General features: G+C 41.8%; 1 protein-coding gene across 1 annotated transcript in view; it reads left to right on the top strand.

The window, feature by feature from the left end:
- The window catches only part of fat1a (FAT atypical cadherin 1a), a 62682-nt gene that overhangs the window by 31077 nt on the left and 14165 nt on the right, over positions 1 to 17440 (top strand). The window contains 10 exon segments of the mRNA XM_008317818.3: positions 3524 to 3799; positions 3901 to 4111; positions 4571 to 8641; positions 9251 to 9447; positions 9570 to 9723; positions 11122 to 11355; positions 13614 to 14000; positions 15105 to 15319; positions 16896 to 17033; positions 17245 to 17388. Of these exon segments, the coding sequence (XP_008316040.1) occupies positions 3524 to 3799; positions 3901 to 4111; positions 4571 to 8641; positions 9251 to 9447; positions 9570 to 9723; positions 11122 to 11355; positions 13614 to 14000; positions 15105 to 15319; positions 16896 to 17033; positions 17245 to 17388 (6027 nt within the window).

Here is a 17440-nt window from a genome sequence, read left to right as displayed (position 1 = left end):
AAGAAATACATCAATGAAATAATGACGATGTCACTAACAATGGTGTGAAACTACAATCGAGAAAACAACATAAACATGAATCATTTGTTAGTAACTCAGCTTTCATTAATTGAGGCCCTATCTGTTTCTCTGTTTTGTCTGACACTCCTGCCCGTTTTTAGTTATCTTGTCCCCCCCCCCTTATTATTTCTCTCTCTGACTTCTCCCAAGGTGACTTTCAAAAACCTCCAAATGTATTGGCGTTTCCTGCAGCGATGATGATTATTGTGTTTACGTAGAATGAACCTAAACAAGAGCCCTGGACCTGTGTGTTTAGTGGGCTGTGTTAATCCTGTTTTGGGAACATACTGGAGCGGTCAGTGCCAGTGCGTTGCCTTTGCCCAGAAACTGCCACCTGGCAGGGAGGCTTCCTGTCCTGTGCACAGCACAGGAGGACAATGAGCACAGTGACAGATCCCGTGTGTCCTGTTCTGAATACCATACACAGGCTCTTTAGTTCTGCCCGAGGCATTGTTGTGTTCATTTTCTCTTCAAACAGGCTATAATACATACAAAACCCCTCAGTTCCCAATTAAACAGGCAACAAAGGTGGAAATGATGTTGAAAGTGTAGAATCTAGCAGCATCTAGTCTGAATACTTTTTTTTTTTTAGTGCATTAGAGTAGTGATTCCTATGGGGTTACACAGCAAGGTAAATTAATTTATCATCTTTTTTTTGTTTTTGTATTTTTAAGAAGATAGGGAGTAAATCCACTACTACAACGGGGGGGGCGGGGGGTCTGCGTCTGATCTGGGACAACGCTATTTTTTATTATGGTTGATATGTTTATCAGCGATTCACAAAATATATCATATAAACCTCTTAGTTTAGCTGCGTTCTACAAAAATCATTGCTGTTATTGGCTTCATTCTAGGTAAAATATGTTAATTTTAGAACAACAGATTTGTACATTAATATCAGTTAGGACCAAACCTATACCTAACACTTAACTAATGCATAACTAAAATACAATGAATGCACTGTAATGACTATTATATTCAATTTCTGACGGTGGATTATTCTATGTAGTTTTCCACTTGACCATCGAAGCTTCATGAAAGGCAAATCTGACAGACTAGCTGATGTACAGAAGGGGTGCTGCGTTCCCGCTTGGACACTCACAGCTAGGAGCAGTGCCAACAGGAATGTCTCGTCATGCAGCCCATATGCCCTCCTCGCATCACCACCTATACAACATCCTCCGTTGGCTGTTCAAATGTACTACAAGCTGTTCTGCTTAAGTCCCTACCTAATGGCCCGCTTCCCATTTTTTCCCCACGTTGCAGTTCGGTCACATATCAACACAATATGATCTTTAATTTTCTCCCAACTTTTTTTTTTTCTGGCACTCTCACATTTTTCTACTTTTTGAACCTCCTCCTGTCACATTTGTGTCTGTGGGGTGTCTATTTTGTCATACTTTTTTTTTCATATCATATGCAGGGCCGGTCATGCTGTTAAGTAATTTCCGGGCTGGTTATAAAAGCCTCTAGTTTGCTTGCTTCTAAAACATGATGAGATTGTACATCCTCATTTGTTATGGATACTTCTGACCAGGTTCCATGATAACTCCCCCCCCCCCTCTCCCCTCTCTTTTCCCTGACAATACTATCAGCCTCACCACCTTTCCCACCATTCTTATGGGTTGTTATCTGACACCAAACAGACTGAGACACACTGGATGGCCTCTTTGTCTGACTGTTTGTGCATATTTTATCCGCTTGTGTGTATGGGTGCACGCATGTGCAACTTTGTGTGTGCAAAGAGTGCACTGTAGACGTCAAGGACCTGCTGTTGTTTGGCGTCTTGAGTGACATGAGGAGACCGGCTTTGAATGACACGTATTGTTTAGTTTTCCAGGTCACAACATACACCACAGACTTACTTTCATATATATTTTTTTTAATCACCTTACTTTTACACTATATTATCAGTCCACGGTGCAACATGAGTTGCTTGTGTCACAAGACGAAGAGCCAGTTTTACAGTACTATCGGAAAACATGCAGGCCCCTGCAAGAGGACATCTGTGATTCTCAGCAGCACTGCCAACGTCACAGCACACGACAGATTGTTAATGTTATCAGTCCTGTCAGGTTGGGTCTATATTTGTTTCTGATATTGGCCCCGGTGCACAGAAAACTATGGCTGAACTACAGTGGGACGTTGTGTTTACCAAAAATTTGACCAGTTCTGTCTGAACATCCTGAAGCATTTACTGCTCAAAGGTTGTTGTTTTTTTTATATACTGTTTCACTCCCTGAAGCATTTACTGCTCAAAGGTTGTTTTTTTTATACTGTTTCACTCTAGCCTGCACCTAAGAGTTGGCCCCAGGTCTTTCCTAGTGGGATATCACCCCCTGGTGTCTGGTATGCAGGTGTCTAATCTGGCCTGATCCTTTTGTTCTCCATGTTTGGCAATGGTAGAAGCCTCTCACTGGTCTGGGAAGCAGATATGGCATTCCTACAGCCCCCTATAATCCACTGTCGGAAGTTCAGTAGACGAATGTCTGGTGTTGATAAAACATGCTCCCAGTGGAATGTTACCGTACGGTGAAGTGGGATTCTCTGGTTTTGTGGGGAATTAGCAAAACCAAAAGACAAAAATCAAATGAAAATGTTGGATTAAAGTTATGTGATATATATAAAAAAACAAAACAGCTACAAACACCAAATGTTGGATTAAAGTTATGTGATATATAAAAAAAAACACCAATAAAAACTAAAAAGAACAAGTTAACACACACACAGACACACAAACAGACTGAAGGGGGAGAAAAATCACAAGATGCAGCCTGTAGCCAAAACATAGAATCCTAGACATCAGTTGTCTGAACATCTGATGTATCACCAGTGCAGATGAATATCTGAACTCTTCTTTTCAACCCCAGCTGGAGAAGCCTGCTGGGAATAAAATCTACATTAGCGTTTCAGATGAGCTCAGTCGCATGCTGTTATTCAAGAACATGTCCATGCCCAAGGTGATAATGAAATAGAATTGATCACAAAAGTCCCATTAATTATCATAAAAGTTAACGAATGCAAAGTACACACATTACAAAATGTAAATATGATTTATTCGTATTTATGTTTCACATTAGGGCTGTTTTTTTTCCCTGTCATTTCTATGTTACAATTGTACTGTTTTTGTAGACTTTTAGTGAAAGCCAAAGCCATTGTGGATCATTTAACTGGCCGGGCCACCAGATACCAAAAGTAATAAAAATAGTAGAAATGACTAACGAGTGAAAAGCGTATCGTGCATTTAAAAAAAACTACAATAATAAGATGTGCTCCACATTGATTAATACTGAAGCTAACCCTCTGCTTTTTTTTATCACAACCTATTATTTACCCATGTGTCTTCTGCGACTCAAGAAGTCTTGGTACCTGCTGACAAATGACATCGAATTAAGATTCCATGTGCACAACTCCGATTGATTGTTATAAACATTTTCTTTCCTGCAATTTGTCTCTCCCGAAGGTACTTATCCGTGTCATTGACACAAACAACCATCGACCAGAATTCTCACAGCCGGCCTACGTGGTGAACATCCCCGAGGACAAACCAGTGGGGACTGAGGTCATGCAGATCAGTGCGGTGGACAGAGACGAGAAGAACAAACTGACCTTTACGCTCCTGAGCAGCACCGATCCGTTCAGCTTGAGGAAGTTCCGACTGGATCCGGGAACAGGAATCCTCTACACTGCTGAAAGGCTTGACCATGAGACTATACATCGTCACATTCTCACTGTCATGGTATGCGTCAACAAACACGAGCTCATTATGCATTTTTTTTTTTTTAAATGTATGTTTTGTTCATGTTGTGCTGACTCTGCTTGAAAATTTTGCCTCCCTAGGTCAGAGACCAGGACATCCCGGTCAAGAGGAACCTTGTGCGTGTTATTGTCAATGTGGATGACACTAACGACAATGCACCCTGGTTTGTAGGCACGCCGTACTCTGGCCGTGTCTTTGAATCGGCCGCTGTTGGCTCGGCTGTGTTTCAGATCACTGCTCTGGACAAAGACAAGGGTCACAATGCGGAGATTGTCTACAGCATCGAATCGGGTAAAAATGCAGTTCCGCGTTGTTTGAGCCACTGTTTGCCCCCCCCTCCCACCCCTTAACAGCTGAAGACATTCTTTGTAAAAAAAAGAATGCAAATTAAATCAGCTGGTAAAAATGTATGAGTCATCTGGAGTTGTGTTGCCCACTGCATCTTGATCATGAATGAAATACTTGACAAAAAAGAGAGGGCAATGAAAGGCACATGCCCCCTCGGTTTCCCACACTGTTGTCCTACAGACAGCTGTCATATAAGAACAGAAAGAATAGGACGATTAGCTCTATGTATGAACACATTTCTGTTTGAATTTTTTGTTGTTTTGTTCAGAACTCGGCTTGCTTCTTCCTGAAAAATNTTTTTTTTTTTTTCATAACTCGGCTTGCTTCTTCCTGAAAAAAAAAATGTTGCAATCATCTTTGTTTTTTTTGTAAATAATCTTTTTTTTTTTTTTTGTCTTACAGGAAACTTTGCAAACTCATTTGCCATTGATCCCGTTCTGGGAACAATTACAGTAGCCAAGGAACTGGACCGCCGCAGCAAGTCCCTGTTTGAACTGACTGTTAAAGCGAGCGATAATGGAACACCTCCTCTTTCCACTACAGCCACTGTGCACATCGTGGTAACAGTCTCGGATAATGCATCTCCCAGATTCTCTCAACACGAGTTTACCGCAGAAGTCAGTGAATCTGCCCACCTGGGAAGTTTTGTGAGCTTGGTCACAGCTGTTAGTCAGTCTTCTGTTTTCTATCAGATTAAAAGTGGAAACGTCGACAACGCATTTGATGTCAACCCAAACTCAGGAGTGGTTGTGACACAGGCGGCCTTAGACTATGAGACCACCTCTCAGTATTCCCTCATTATACAGGGCACCAACATGGCTGGGGTGGCCAGCAACGCAACACTTCACATTCATCTGAAGGATGAAAACGACAACGCACCAGTTTTTATCCAGAAGGAATTCAAAGGAGTAATCAGCGAGTCTGCTCCAGTCAACAGCGTTGTTCTAACCCATGACCACACTCCCTTCGTTATCCGTGCCTCTGACGCAGACTGCGATCAGAACGCCATGCTCATCTATCAAATTGTCGAACCCTTCGCCCACAACTATTTCGCCATTGACTCAAGCACCGGAGCGATCAGAATCACAACATCTTTGGATTACGAACAGAGGAGTGTCTTTCACTTCACTGTCCAGGTCCACGATCTAGGAGCACCCCGCCTGTTTGCAGAGACGGCAGCCAACGTAACCATTGAAGTCATTGACTTCAACGACTGTCCGCCTGTTTTCAGCCAAGAGGTGTACGAGGCAGCTGTCATAGTACCAACATACAGAGGCGTAGAAGTCATTCAGATCAATGCTACAGATTCAGACTCCAGGTCAAACTCAAAACTTCTGTTCTCCATCTCGGACGGTAATATTGGTGATAAATTCAAGATGGACCCAGTCACAGGCATTATCTCGATTCAGAATGTCACACAACTAAGGAGTCGATATGAATTGAAGGTTCGAGTTTCAGATGGCAGGTTTGCCACGGTCGCCGTAGTGAAGATTAACATAAAAGAAAACAAAGAAAGCAATCTGAAGTTCACGAGGGAGACGTACAGAGCCTTTGTCCAGGAGAATTCCACCGAGAAGAAAACACTGGCGGTCATTGCTGTTATTGGGAACCAGGTGAATGAGCCGTTATTCTTCAGAATTCTGAACCCTGACAGAAGGTTTAAAATCAGCCGCACGTCAGGAGTCATCTCGACTACTGGAATCCCATTTGATCGTGAGACGCAGGACACCTATGACATCATCGTTGAGGTCACTAAAGAGGATAAATATGAAGATGTGGCTCACGTGGTCGTTACGGTGACGGTGGAGGATGTGAATGACAACAAACCCATGTTTGTGAACCTTCCCTATAATGCTCTCGTTCAAATGGACGCGGAAGTAGGCCAGGTCATCAGGCAGGTTACTGCAGTGGATAAGGATACGGGTCCAAACGCAGAAATCCATTACTATCTGAAGGAGCATCACGAGCACTTTGAAATTAGCCCCTCTGGAAGAATTGCTTTAAAAAAGAAATTTGACAAGGAATCACTCAACGCAGACTTTGTCGTCGTCGTCATAGCAGAAGATAATGGCGATGTTCCGCTCTCAGCCGAGGTCGACATTCCAATCACCGTGGTAAACAGAGCCATGCCTATATTCGAGAAGCCATTCTACAGCATTGAAATCCCAGAGAACATCCAGTTACACACTCCTGTGCTTCACGTTCAGGCAAACAACTCGGAGAGTCCCAGGATTGTCTACACCATCACTGAAGGAGATCCGTTCAAGCAGTTCTCTATTGATTTTAACACAGGTGTCATTCATGTGATTCAGCAACTGGACTTTGAGACACATCCTGCCTATAAGCTGAATGTGAGAGCCACAGACTCTCTGACTGGAGCACAGTCGGATGTTTTCGTCGATATCATACTGGAAGATTTGAATGATAACGCGCCCGTGTTCCTCTCCAAAGCCTACTCGGCCAATATCTCTGAGTCCTCCATCATCGGAACATCCGTTTTGCAAGTTGACGCCAAAGATGCTGATACTGGTAACAACCAAGAAGTTTTCTTTCAGCTGGTCGAGGACAAGACCAAAAGCACAGATTATTTTTTCATTGACCGTGACACAGGAATCATTTCTGTAGCGCAAACACTGGATTATGAGGAGTTCAAACAGCACAAACTGATAGTCCGCGTCGTGGATGGAGGCGTTCCGGCCCTGTCCAGTGACGTGATTGTGACAATAGACGTGACTGATCTAAATGACAACGCGCCGGCCTTTACGGAACACACCTACACAACCACCATCAGTGAATTGGCCCCACGTGGACACTTTGTGACCCAGGTCCAAGCATCTGATGCGGACATCTCCGACTCAAATCAGTTGGAATTTTCAATTGTATCGGGGAATGAAGATCAGAACTTTGTCATAGGCAAAAACACAGGCACTATTGTCATGTCCAACCACAAGAGGCCACACATGCTTCCCGTGTACAGCCTCAACGTTTCAGTGACCGACGGTGTTTTCAGAAGCTCGTGTACTGTCGTGGTCACAGTCACTGGTGCAAACTTCCACAACCCTACTTTCTCTCAGACCGAATATGTTGTAGAACTGGCCGAAAACTCACCCGTTGGCACCCTGGTGGCGGAAGCGAAGGCAACAGATGACGATGAAGGCATTTATGGAAATATTACATACCAAATTGTTAATGACCTGGCCAAAGACAAGTTTTCTGTCACCAACAACGGAGAGATTTTTACACTGGAGAGCCTTGACCGTGAGAACAACAATGAAAAGGTGATTCCAATTTCCCTGCTAGCTAAAGACGGGGGTGGGAAAGTAGGGTTCTGTGTTGTCAATGTCATTCTCACCGATGTCAATGACAATGCCCCACAATTCAGAGCAGCTGAATACAGAGCCACCATTTCATCTGATGCCCCGAGGGGTGCCTCTGTTGTTAAAATCGCTGCTTCCGACATGGATGAAGGCATCAATGCTGACATTCAGTACTCAATCGAAGCAGATGTTGAAAGCGTGGAGGAGAACTTTGAAATCCACCCAACCTCAGGGGTCATTGTAACCAAAGAAAGTCTCATTGGCCTTGAAAATGAGCTCCATGCATTCTTTGTACGGGCAAGAGATACGGGCAATCCGTCCAAACATTCACTTGTGCAGGTTTATCTCAGGGTCGTTGCGCCCGAGACCCCAATTCCCAAATTTGCAGAACCACATTACCGTTACACAATTGCCGAAGACCTTCCCATTGGCACGGAAATCGATGTGGTTCAGGTAGATGGTGAGCAGCCAGTCGTCTACAGCCTTGCGAAAGGAAACACTCCAGAGAGCAACGAAGATGAGGTGTTTGTTGTAAACAGAGACACCGGTTCCTTGAAGCTGCAGAAGAGCCTGGACCACGAGACTACCAAATGGTACCAGCTCCTGTTGCTCGCCCAGGCTACGCATGAAAACTATGAGATTGTGGCCTCAGTGATTGTGAACATCCAAGTCAAAGATGTCAACGACAACAAGCCAGTCTTTGAGTCCGACCCGTACGAAGCTGTCATTGTGGAAAACCTTCCGAGTGGGACCAGAGTGATCCAGGTCAAAGCCACTGACCAGGACTCTGGAACAAACGGCCACGTTCTTTACAGCCTCGGCCCTAAGCAGAAGTTACAGGAGATCTCCGAGCTGTTTGCTGTCAACAGTGAGACTGGATGGGTGACCACCCTGAGAGAGCTGGACCGGGAGGTGGTGAATAAATATACCATCGCAGTCCAGGCCACAGACCAAGGGGATAAGGTTCAACACATTGCTGGAACTTTGGTAGAAGTCACGGTGGCTGACGTGAACGATAACCCTCCCCGCTTCAGCGCAGAGATCTACAAAGGCACGGTGAGCGAAGATGACCCTCCCGGTGGTGTGATTGCTATTCTGAGCACCACAGACGATGATTCTGAAGACATCAATAAACAAGTGAATTACTTCATCACAGGTGGGTCTTTATTAACCTTTGAAATGATATTTAGCCCGAAGGGGGTTTCATATCAACCCTTTTCTGCTTCACTTTAAAAAAAAAAACAAATCATACATTTAGTTCTGTTTCCATTTAGTGTTTTGCGCTACTAAATATAGTCATTAAAATAATATTTTTATTTTATTTTTTGAAACATATCCATTTGTATTAACTGCCGGGAAAATAGTCAGGTATTTAGGTCATCATAAAACAGAACTGAATAACTTCTGTTTGTTCAGTTCAGTTTCTGAGGTAAACGCCGAAAATTGCAAATGAGTGTTATTTAAAACAGAAAGTGTGGAAATGAAAAGACCACCGACCGTGTTTATTTGGTTTTTTTTAATTTACTGTTCGGCACTACTTATTTTCCTCTCGCTAGTGTGGAAAAACTGCTTTTGTAAAGAAAAAGAAAAAAAAAACCCCATTAATTTTAGAAAGAATTGCTGAACGCTTTGATGTGTGTCTCTCTGTGTGTGTGCAAATAGACTTTCTCCCTTTTTTGTGTTTTAATCTCTGATCTTTGCGTCCTGCCTCTGAGTTAATGCTCACTCTTAATTGCTACATTTTTTTTTTCTGAATTTCTAATAGGAGGGGACCCACTTGGCCAGTTTGCCATTGAACACATTCAGAATGAATGGAAGGTCTCTGTCAGGAAGCCTTTGGACCGTGAAGAGAAGGATAATTATCTCCTCAACATTACTGCCAGTGATGGTGTCTTCACTGCCAAAGCCACAGTGGAGGTCAAAGTCCTGGATGCCAACGACAACAGCCCAATATGCGAAAAGGTAGTCATTTTCTTCCCCGCTTCAGCAGTTCATTTCCATTCCTGTGCCTATTTTCTTTTTCTATTATTGACTTTTGATAACTATTTCGGTCTAAATTTATGGTCTTAAACTCTGTCCTTTAGTCCCTGTACACTGAAAGCGTCCAAGAAAACTCGGTGGCTGGCAGACTGATCCTGCAGGTCTCTGCCACAGACGCGGATATTCGCTCAAATGCCCACATTTCCTACGAGCTGCAGGGACTAGAATCCGAATTGTTCTTCATTGACTCTGAAACAGGTATGAGATGTTTGATATCATTTTAATTTGTCGTTGTCTCCTCCGTTTATTTGCATAACTGTAGCTCTTCTTTCTGATTACTTATTTGCCCTTAGATTTTGAGAAGGAGTTTTTTTTCTTCATGCCTTCATGCCTACGTCTGTAATATCTGAAAGGCAATTTATCACCACTCTGCTCTTAAGAATTTCAGACAGACATTTTCAAAAGAAAGGCAGCCACAAGAGAGGAAAAATAAATCTTATTATTATTATTATTTTTTTTTTTTTTTTAAACAAGAGAAAGGAAAATTTCCTATGAGGCCGACTAAAAGACCCTCTATGGCTTTAGTAATAATACCACGAAATGCACTTACATTGAATTTATTGGTTCTATTCTCCTCCTGGCGAATAATTTCTTCTGAGAGACGTGTAAATCAAATACTGCAGCAGGATTCTGGGATATACAGAAAAAACAGGAATTAAAAATAACGGCAATTAATCACTATAAACTTACTCTGGAAATAAATCTAAAGTACAGCCATTAAATTGAAAAACAAACAAAGTCAATGGATTTACAGTGATACGGCACATCTGCTGGCACAATATAAAAAAAAAAACCCAAACAAAGGCAGCTTCTGCATTAGTATGCTGAGAAACTGACACCAGGGAAGGCTGTTGGGCCAATAATACCATCCAGCTGTATTTTAGCAACCATCAACCGTATTGAGTTTTAAGCAGCGAGGACACGTTAGTTGAGGATTATATATTTCCCTCTGCAGACAAGTGGGATTATTGCAGATGAGGACCACCAAGGTGGCTTTGGAGTTTTTTCGTGAGAGGCCGCGGTACTGCTGCCTAGCTTCCTTCCACTATCACCGTTTTATCTTTAAAAAACATACACACGTCGCACCAGTCTGTGTCGTTTATTATCTAAACTTATATTTAACCGGGATCGTTTTTCAAGGACACACGCCCCAATATTTATTCGACATCACTGAATCCATTTATCCTTGGTGTCACCTAAAAAACAAATTCTTTTAACAGATGAAGCCCCCTTCTCCTTTGTACCAGTTCAAGTGTTTTTGTTTTGTTTTTTTTTTTTTTTTTTTTTTTTTTTTGCTTCGCAAACCCCCTTTTTTTTTTTTTTTTTTTTGGGAAGTCTTTTTGGATGTAAGGAAGGTTTTGTTCTTTATAGCGTAAGGAAGGCTTCATGGTTTAGTCATGTAATATTTCTGTGGTGTATTAGAAGCAGGAAAGTGCTACTTGTACTAAGGAAAATACGATAGATGAATTGAAAACCGCACGGCCAACTTCTGTCAGTCAAACAAACGCCTATGATGTATCGTGACGCAAATAAAATATTCCTGCTCTGTAACGAGGAGCCGACGCAGTGCTTCATGCGTTTCTTTGTCACCTCTAGGTGAGTTGAAGACCCTACAGGCACTGGACAGAGAAAAGCAAGATGAGCACTGGTTCAAAGTGCGAGCAGTGGATGGAGGCGGGCGTTACTGTGAGGCTGACGTCCGCATCACCATAGAAGACGTCAATGACAACGCGCCACAGTTCACGTCTGACCCGTACACCTTCACAGTGTTTGAGAACACAGAGATGGGCACGTACGTGGCAAAACTACAGGCACATGACATCGACATTGGTGAGACATTTCTTTTTGTCTTTTCTGCAGTGTTCTTCCACCACTATTTCCTTGTCTTTAATATGAAAGAAAAAAAATATATATATATGTATATAAATATATATAAAATATAAATATCTATATATAGGAGGGGAGAGAAAGATATAGGATTTGGTTTGATGAACTCAGGGAAGTTCCAAATTGTTTGAGTATTTGCTTTTTTCTTGTTTGTAGTGTGTAACAGCGGAACTCTGTTTTGTCCACAAGTTTCGAAAACAGTAGATTCTCAGACTAAGCTGTTTCCATTCAGTTTTTGTGCTGAGGCAACAGAAAGTTAATTGTGAGTCAAAAAGTGCCCTAAATGCTTGTAGTGTATAATTAAATACAAGTAAACACTGTAGTAGTCAGGGCCACAATATAATTGGATCCTATAATAGCATCGGAGCATGTTGGTGTAAAAGTATATAATGCATACGTGTCTCCAAGGTCGGTGGTGAGCATGTATGCATTATACTAAATTTCATCGAATTTGACAAATGATATAACCTTCAAATTAAAAGCTCCACTACAGCTTTACAAAACGATCCTCTCTTCATGCATCGTTTTCAAAAAGGCATTATCCTTTTTTGCCCAGTGCAGACCACAGCTGCTTCTGTCCACACCAGTATTCCTTTCCCTTTAATAACAACCCCAACTACAAACAACTAAAATAATACCCAACATACCAAATAACAACTCCTCCTAGTTGAGTTTTACTCTAAAAAGCCTCAGATAATATTTCACTGGTAATTTATTGTGCAAGATATTTTAGCTGACATAAAAACCGAGTCAGCGTGTCAGCTGTTTCTGAGATACCAGTCGGGATCTGTTTCTTCTTATTGTCCGTTACTTAGGACAGACTTGACAGACTTGACAGAATCAAATGGAAACCAGAATGAGGTCTCCGAGAGATACTCATGTCGTGGTGCAAAGGAAAGGCCTCTTATTAAGACACCTCTTCCCTTAGGCTTTGCTGTGGAAATGAAATGAAATGCTTCACATTTTGAATGTCAGCTATAAGGAAACCTCCAGGAAGGGCAGGAAAAAAACTGTTCCTTGCAGTTTAGCCAGAAGGGAAAAAATGGTTTAGAGCTGCATTGTGTGAAATAAGACATTTAAGTTGATTTTTTTTATCACAATTTTGCACGCGACACAATGTGATTCATTTTCTTTAATTAAATGCAAGCAAAAGCAAGCAAGTGTAAAACACAGGCCTCACAGGTTGTACAGAAAACAGAAGCAATAAATCTGACCTACTTCAGTCAGACAACAATCATCTGTCGTGCAGTCAGCCATCAAACATCACAAGAAAAAAAAAAAAAAAAAATCCGAGCAGACTTGTTCAAGATGGCTGTCTGTTGGCTGTTTTTAGCATGTTGACTGTAATCTCTGAGAAAAAAAAAAAAAGTTATCAGTGCAGAACAGATTTGAACCGCAGTCAAACCCACACTTGTGATGTACCGAAGTTATGCCTTAGCACATTCTTCCTTTGCTGGTGGTTTGACCTTTATCACCCTTGGAATGATCCGTCTCTGTTCTTTTAACCTCCGCACTGACCTGTTGTTGTTGAATTCATTTCAATTTTTTTTTTTTTTTTTTGTAGCTCTGCGTTGAAGAAATCACATCATTTCAAGGCTTTGTTCCGTCTGTCATGAAAATGAAAAGATGTGCCTCATTGCCCGTTTGAAAGATTTGAAACAAATTATTAATAACTGTGACAACAAATAAAAGCGAAAAAACATTTTCTCATTAAGCAACCGCTCCACAATAAACCAATCCTTTTAAACACATTAAAAATGAAGGGAAACATCAAAAGCAGATCTCCACATGATGCTCTCCCGGAAAACAAAAGTGTCGACCACAAAAGGTGGAAATACGTAATGACAAACAAGAATATAATGGCATATTTCAGAAAGACAGAAAGACATTAGGATTATTGGCGTGATTTATCTCTGTCTAGTTGCAGAAAAACATTTGCTCGTGGGAGGACGTGAGTGATGAGGATGGCATGTACGAGACTTTCCCAGCTGCTGTTAGGAGACGAACGTTTCTGAGCAGAAAATGGAAAATGCTTCAACATCAATGAAAACAATTAATATGCTTATTTACAGTAATCAAAGTGGTAATTTATTCAGCGTGTTTGTAGATGCGGGTTTGGGTCAAACGACATGAGAGGTCAGACACAAATGTAAATGAAAGACGTTGTAAAGCGTGTAATCATTATCCCTTTTATTTAACAGGTTTCAATGGCGACATCCTCTACTCGCTGATGGATTCTACCGATGGCTATTTCTCCATTGACGAGCACACTGGCGTCGTAAGCCTGGAGCGTCTCCTCGACCGTGATGTCCAGTCTGTGCATGAGCTGAAAGCCCGCGCAACTGACCAGGGTTCACCGCATCTTACCGCTCTCTGCCAAGTCATCATCACTGTGCTCGACATAAATGACAATCCACCAGTGTTTGAGCACCGTGAGTACACCGCCACAGTGTCTGAGGACGTAGCCGTGGGGACGCAGGTGATCAGAGTACAGGCAACCAGTCGGGACACGGAGGCCATTGGAGAAATCTCCTACAGTATCATCAGTGGAAACGAACATGGACTGTTTAGTGTGGACCCTCATACTGGTAATTATCAGCTAAGTGTGGGATTTTTTTTTTAAATTTCTTTAACAATGTCGCAGTGGAATAATAATAATAAAAAAAAAAAAAAATCGACATCAACATCTGCCAAACTGCTACATTGTTGTCGGGTCTACACAGTCTGCATTCCTCTCTCATCGCAGATCTTGGCTGCACGCCTACAGCCATTAGGGATAAAAATGGCAGTGTCCTTAGGCAGTTTCTGACACCATAGCTTGTGTTGACATTTTATAAAATAAAGAAGCTGCGCATTTAAAAACCATATTTTGTTTTAGACTGGAATGTCTCACCGCAGAGCAACAGATGAAAAATGTAGACAGTGTACTGCGGTGTTTTCCTAGCCATAGGCTCAATGTTGGGCGTTCAAAGGCAGATCAGAAACAGTTGAAAATTTTGTTTTGATATATTTGAATTACTTTATAGGGGGCTATCATAATGATTAACCTTGATTAATTGAGATTTAAACCACTCACAATTCAGATTCAGACTGCAGTGTCTAAAGACAGAACAAAATAATGCAGACAATTTACCACAGTCTTTTCCTCACCTGAAGCAGTCTTATTTCAAAAGCAAATCAGAAAAAACTAAAAACATTGATATTTGAATTAGGGCTTTCAAAAAAAAAATTGTGATTAATTAATTGCAATTATTTTCAATGATCAAGTTGTATCATGGTTGATCAATGTTTTGTCAACATTCAAATCAAAAACTTCTTGCAGCATTGTGTGCAAATAACATGTCTATTAAGTCTGTGAGTAAATCGAAGATTGGCGCTTAATTTTGCCCGTGCTTTAAAATTCAAAAAAACTTCAACCGGTTAACTTTACAAATTAAGCAATGCGGATAACGCAACTATTTTGACGGCTTTTTACCTAATATATGTAGCATAAGGTTAAGCATATTCAAGCTCTAAGTTGTTGGTAGTTCCAGACCAGACTGTGCAGTTCTTTTTTTTTGTTTGTTTTCTTTTCACATCTCCGTTTCCCCCTTGGTGTTGTTGAGTAAAAAAAAAAAAAACAAGATACATTGTCCTGATTCTGTAATATTTACTGTTATGTGACAATAATTTCTCTGCCGCTCTGTCCCCAGGTGACATCTTTGTACTGGAGCCGTTGGACTACGAGGTCTCCCACGAATACTACATCACCATTGAGGCTACAGACGGAGGCTCCCCGCCGCTCAGCGATATGGCCACTGTAAACATTAACTTGACTGATGTCAACGACAACAGCCCTGCCTTCAGCCAGGACGTCTACACAGCTGTCGTCAGTGAGGATGCAGAGCTGTGAAAGACCGTGATAGTGGTAAGAACATTTTTTTTTTTTTTTTTTTATATGCAACAAATGACACCACTGCCTGTGGTGTCATTTGTCACATGGCCGTCATAACTTTTACCTCAGCTGTGTCATTCCATTCACCTTCTCATTCCGTTCTCCATGTATGAATAATGTATCGGGTGTGTGCACCTGTGCTAAATCACCATCTGGTCGCTCGGCGAAATGAGGATCAGTGCTCTTCGTGCTCACCGCATCTCTCTTCTCGCGCCTTATGTGACACACATGTTCACGTTGTTTTAATTAAAAGGCGTTTGACTTATTACGGCCCAATCTTCAATGAGACATTTTTCTCTCCTTTTGTGTGTAAATCCCCCCCCACCCCCGCCTCCCCACATCTGTTCCTGTGTTCCTCTGCTCCCTCCGTTTCCCCTCATAAAAGCTCATTTACCTGCTTTCTTCAAAGAGCCTGAATGGAATTTCTCATCAAATTAGACGCCTGCCATTGTGTGATACCTTTAAATCCTCACTGTCTGTTGATTTCCCAGGGGAGTGCTTTCAGTCTGTGTCAGTTGAAAACTGTTATTCCCACAGGCAGGTGACGTAGGCATCTTCAGACGAACGTGTCCGTCTGTCTGTTTTTTCGACAGGAACAATCCTGTGGTGAAGCAGTGCTTTAGAAGAAGAGGTTCCTAGTGGCCATTGATATGAATGGGTATTGATAAGAAGCGAATGTTTGTGGTTCCATTATCGATTTGATTCCTGACCAATATATCAGCGTGTTATATGATTTTGGAAAACATAAAAACACAGGCTAACAACTCCTCTGCATAAATCAACACATTGATATTAAACATACCTTCAGTGATCAACCATCGCTAATTAACATTTTTTTTAAGAACAACCATTGATATGAATGGGTATTGATAAGAAACCAAGTGGATACAGTACCTGAGGCATGATTCATACACTGTAGCAGGGGTTCACCAACTTTATTTGTCCAAAGGGCCAGAATCTTTCAGGACAGACACATTGGCAGCTGGATACTCAAATAAAATGAAATTAAAAATCAACCCTATTTGATGTCTATTTTGGAATCCATTCGTGGACCAGATTGGATGGTGCGATGGCCCCAGCACAAATATGCTATCAAGTAATTGAATTGTTTGGCAAAATCATTAGGCAAGCAATCTAATGAGTCCAAGGGAACGTACGATTAGAAACTGTTTCTCTACAAGAACTGGTGTCTGAATTCCCTTCCGTTGTCACTGACATGTTTTTATTTATTTTATTCACATTGATGAAATTATTGACATGTTTTAAAAAGTAATTTTGTCATTAGATGAAATGCCGGTTTAAATCTGTCTTCAAAACTTCAAAGCTGAATTATTGACTTGATACTTGTTTCGTCACTTAATTCAGCTTTTTGTCAAGAAAGTGGAGAACATGGAGAGAAAAAAAAAACAAGACACCATAAACAGAGTTGAACACGTCTGTTGTAAATGTGTAAATGACATTCAGTGACATTATCAGAGATGAGTCATTGGAGGCATTTATAAGAGATGAAGTATTGATTATTGGGTTTGTTTTTTTTTTTTTTGATTAGGTGATGGCTGAGGATCTTGACGGACCTTCCTACGATCACGTCCGGTTCTCCATCGTGGAGGGAAATCAAGGCAGTCCCTTCACCATCGATCCGGTCAGGGGGGAGCTGAGAGTAGCTCGCCTGCTGGACAGAGAGAGGGTAAGGGGAAAATGGCCAACGTGCTGCTGACTGTACACAGAAGCTGTAATCCACCAAAGAAACTAATTGCACTCTATGCAGAATCCAATCGGAGTCGTGTCAGGCCTTGTTTATACACCTCTGCTGTATATCTGCTTAGAAAAGCAGCTTTTTCCCCCCCCTCACGTGAACTCATTTTGTCTCTCTCTCTCTCTCTCTCTCTCTCTTTCAGACTTCGGGCTACACTCTGACCGTGGCTGCCGCCGACAACGGGTTGCCCCCCCTGTCCAGCACCGCCCAGATCAACATTGACATCTCTGATGTCAACGACAACCCGCCGCTTTTCTCGCAGGCAAACTACAGTCTCATCATCCAGGTGTGAGGGGGCAGTGGTCTGTGTGGGGAGAATGAGAAGGAGGTGGATAGAG

This window comes from Cynoglossus semilaevis, chromosome 9, assembly GCF_000523025.1.
Source record: "Cynoglossus semilaevis isolate Cse_v1.0 chromosome 9, Cse_v1.0, whole genome shotgun sequence".
NCBI lineage: Eukaryota > Metazoa > Chordata > Actinopteri > Pleuronectiformes > Cynoglossidae > Cynoglossus > Cynoglossus semilaevis.
The sequence above is the reverse complement of the archived record's forward strand: the minus strand, read 5'-3'. Positions and strand labels throughout refer to the sequence as shown.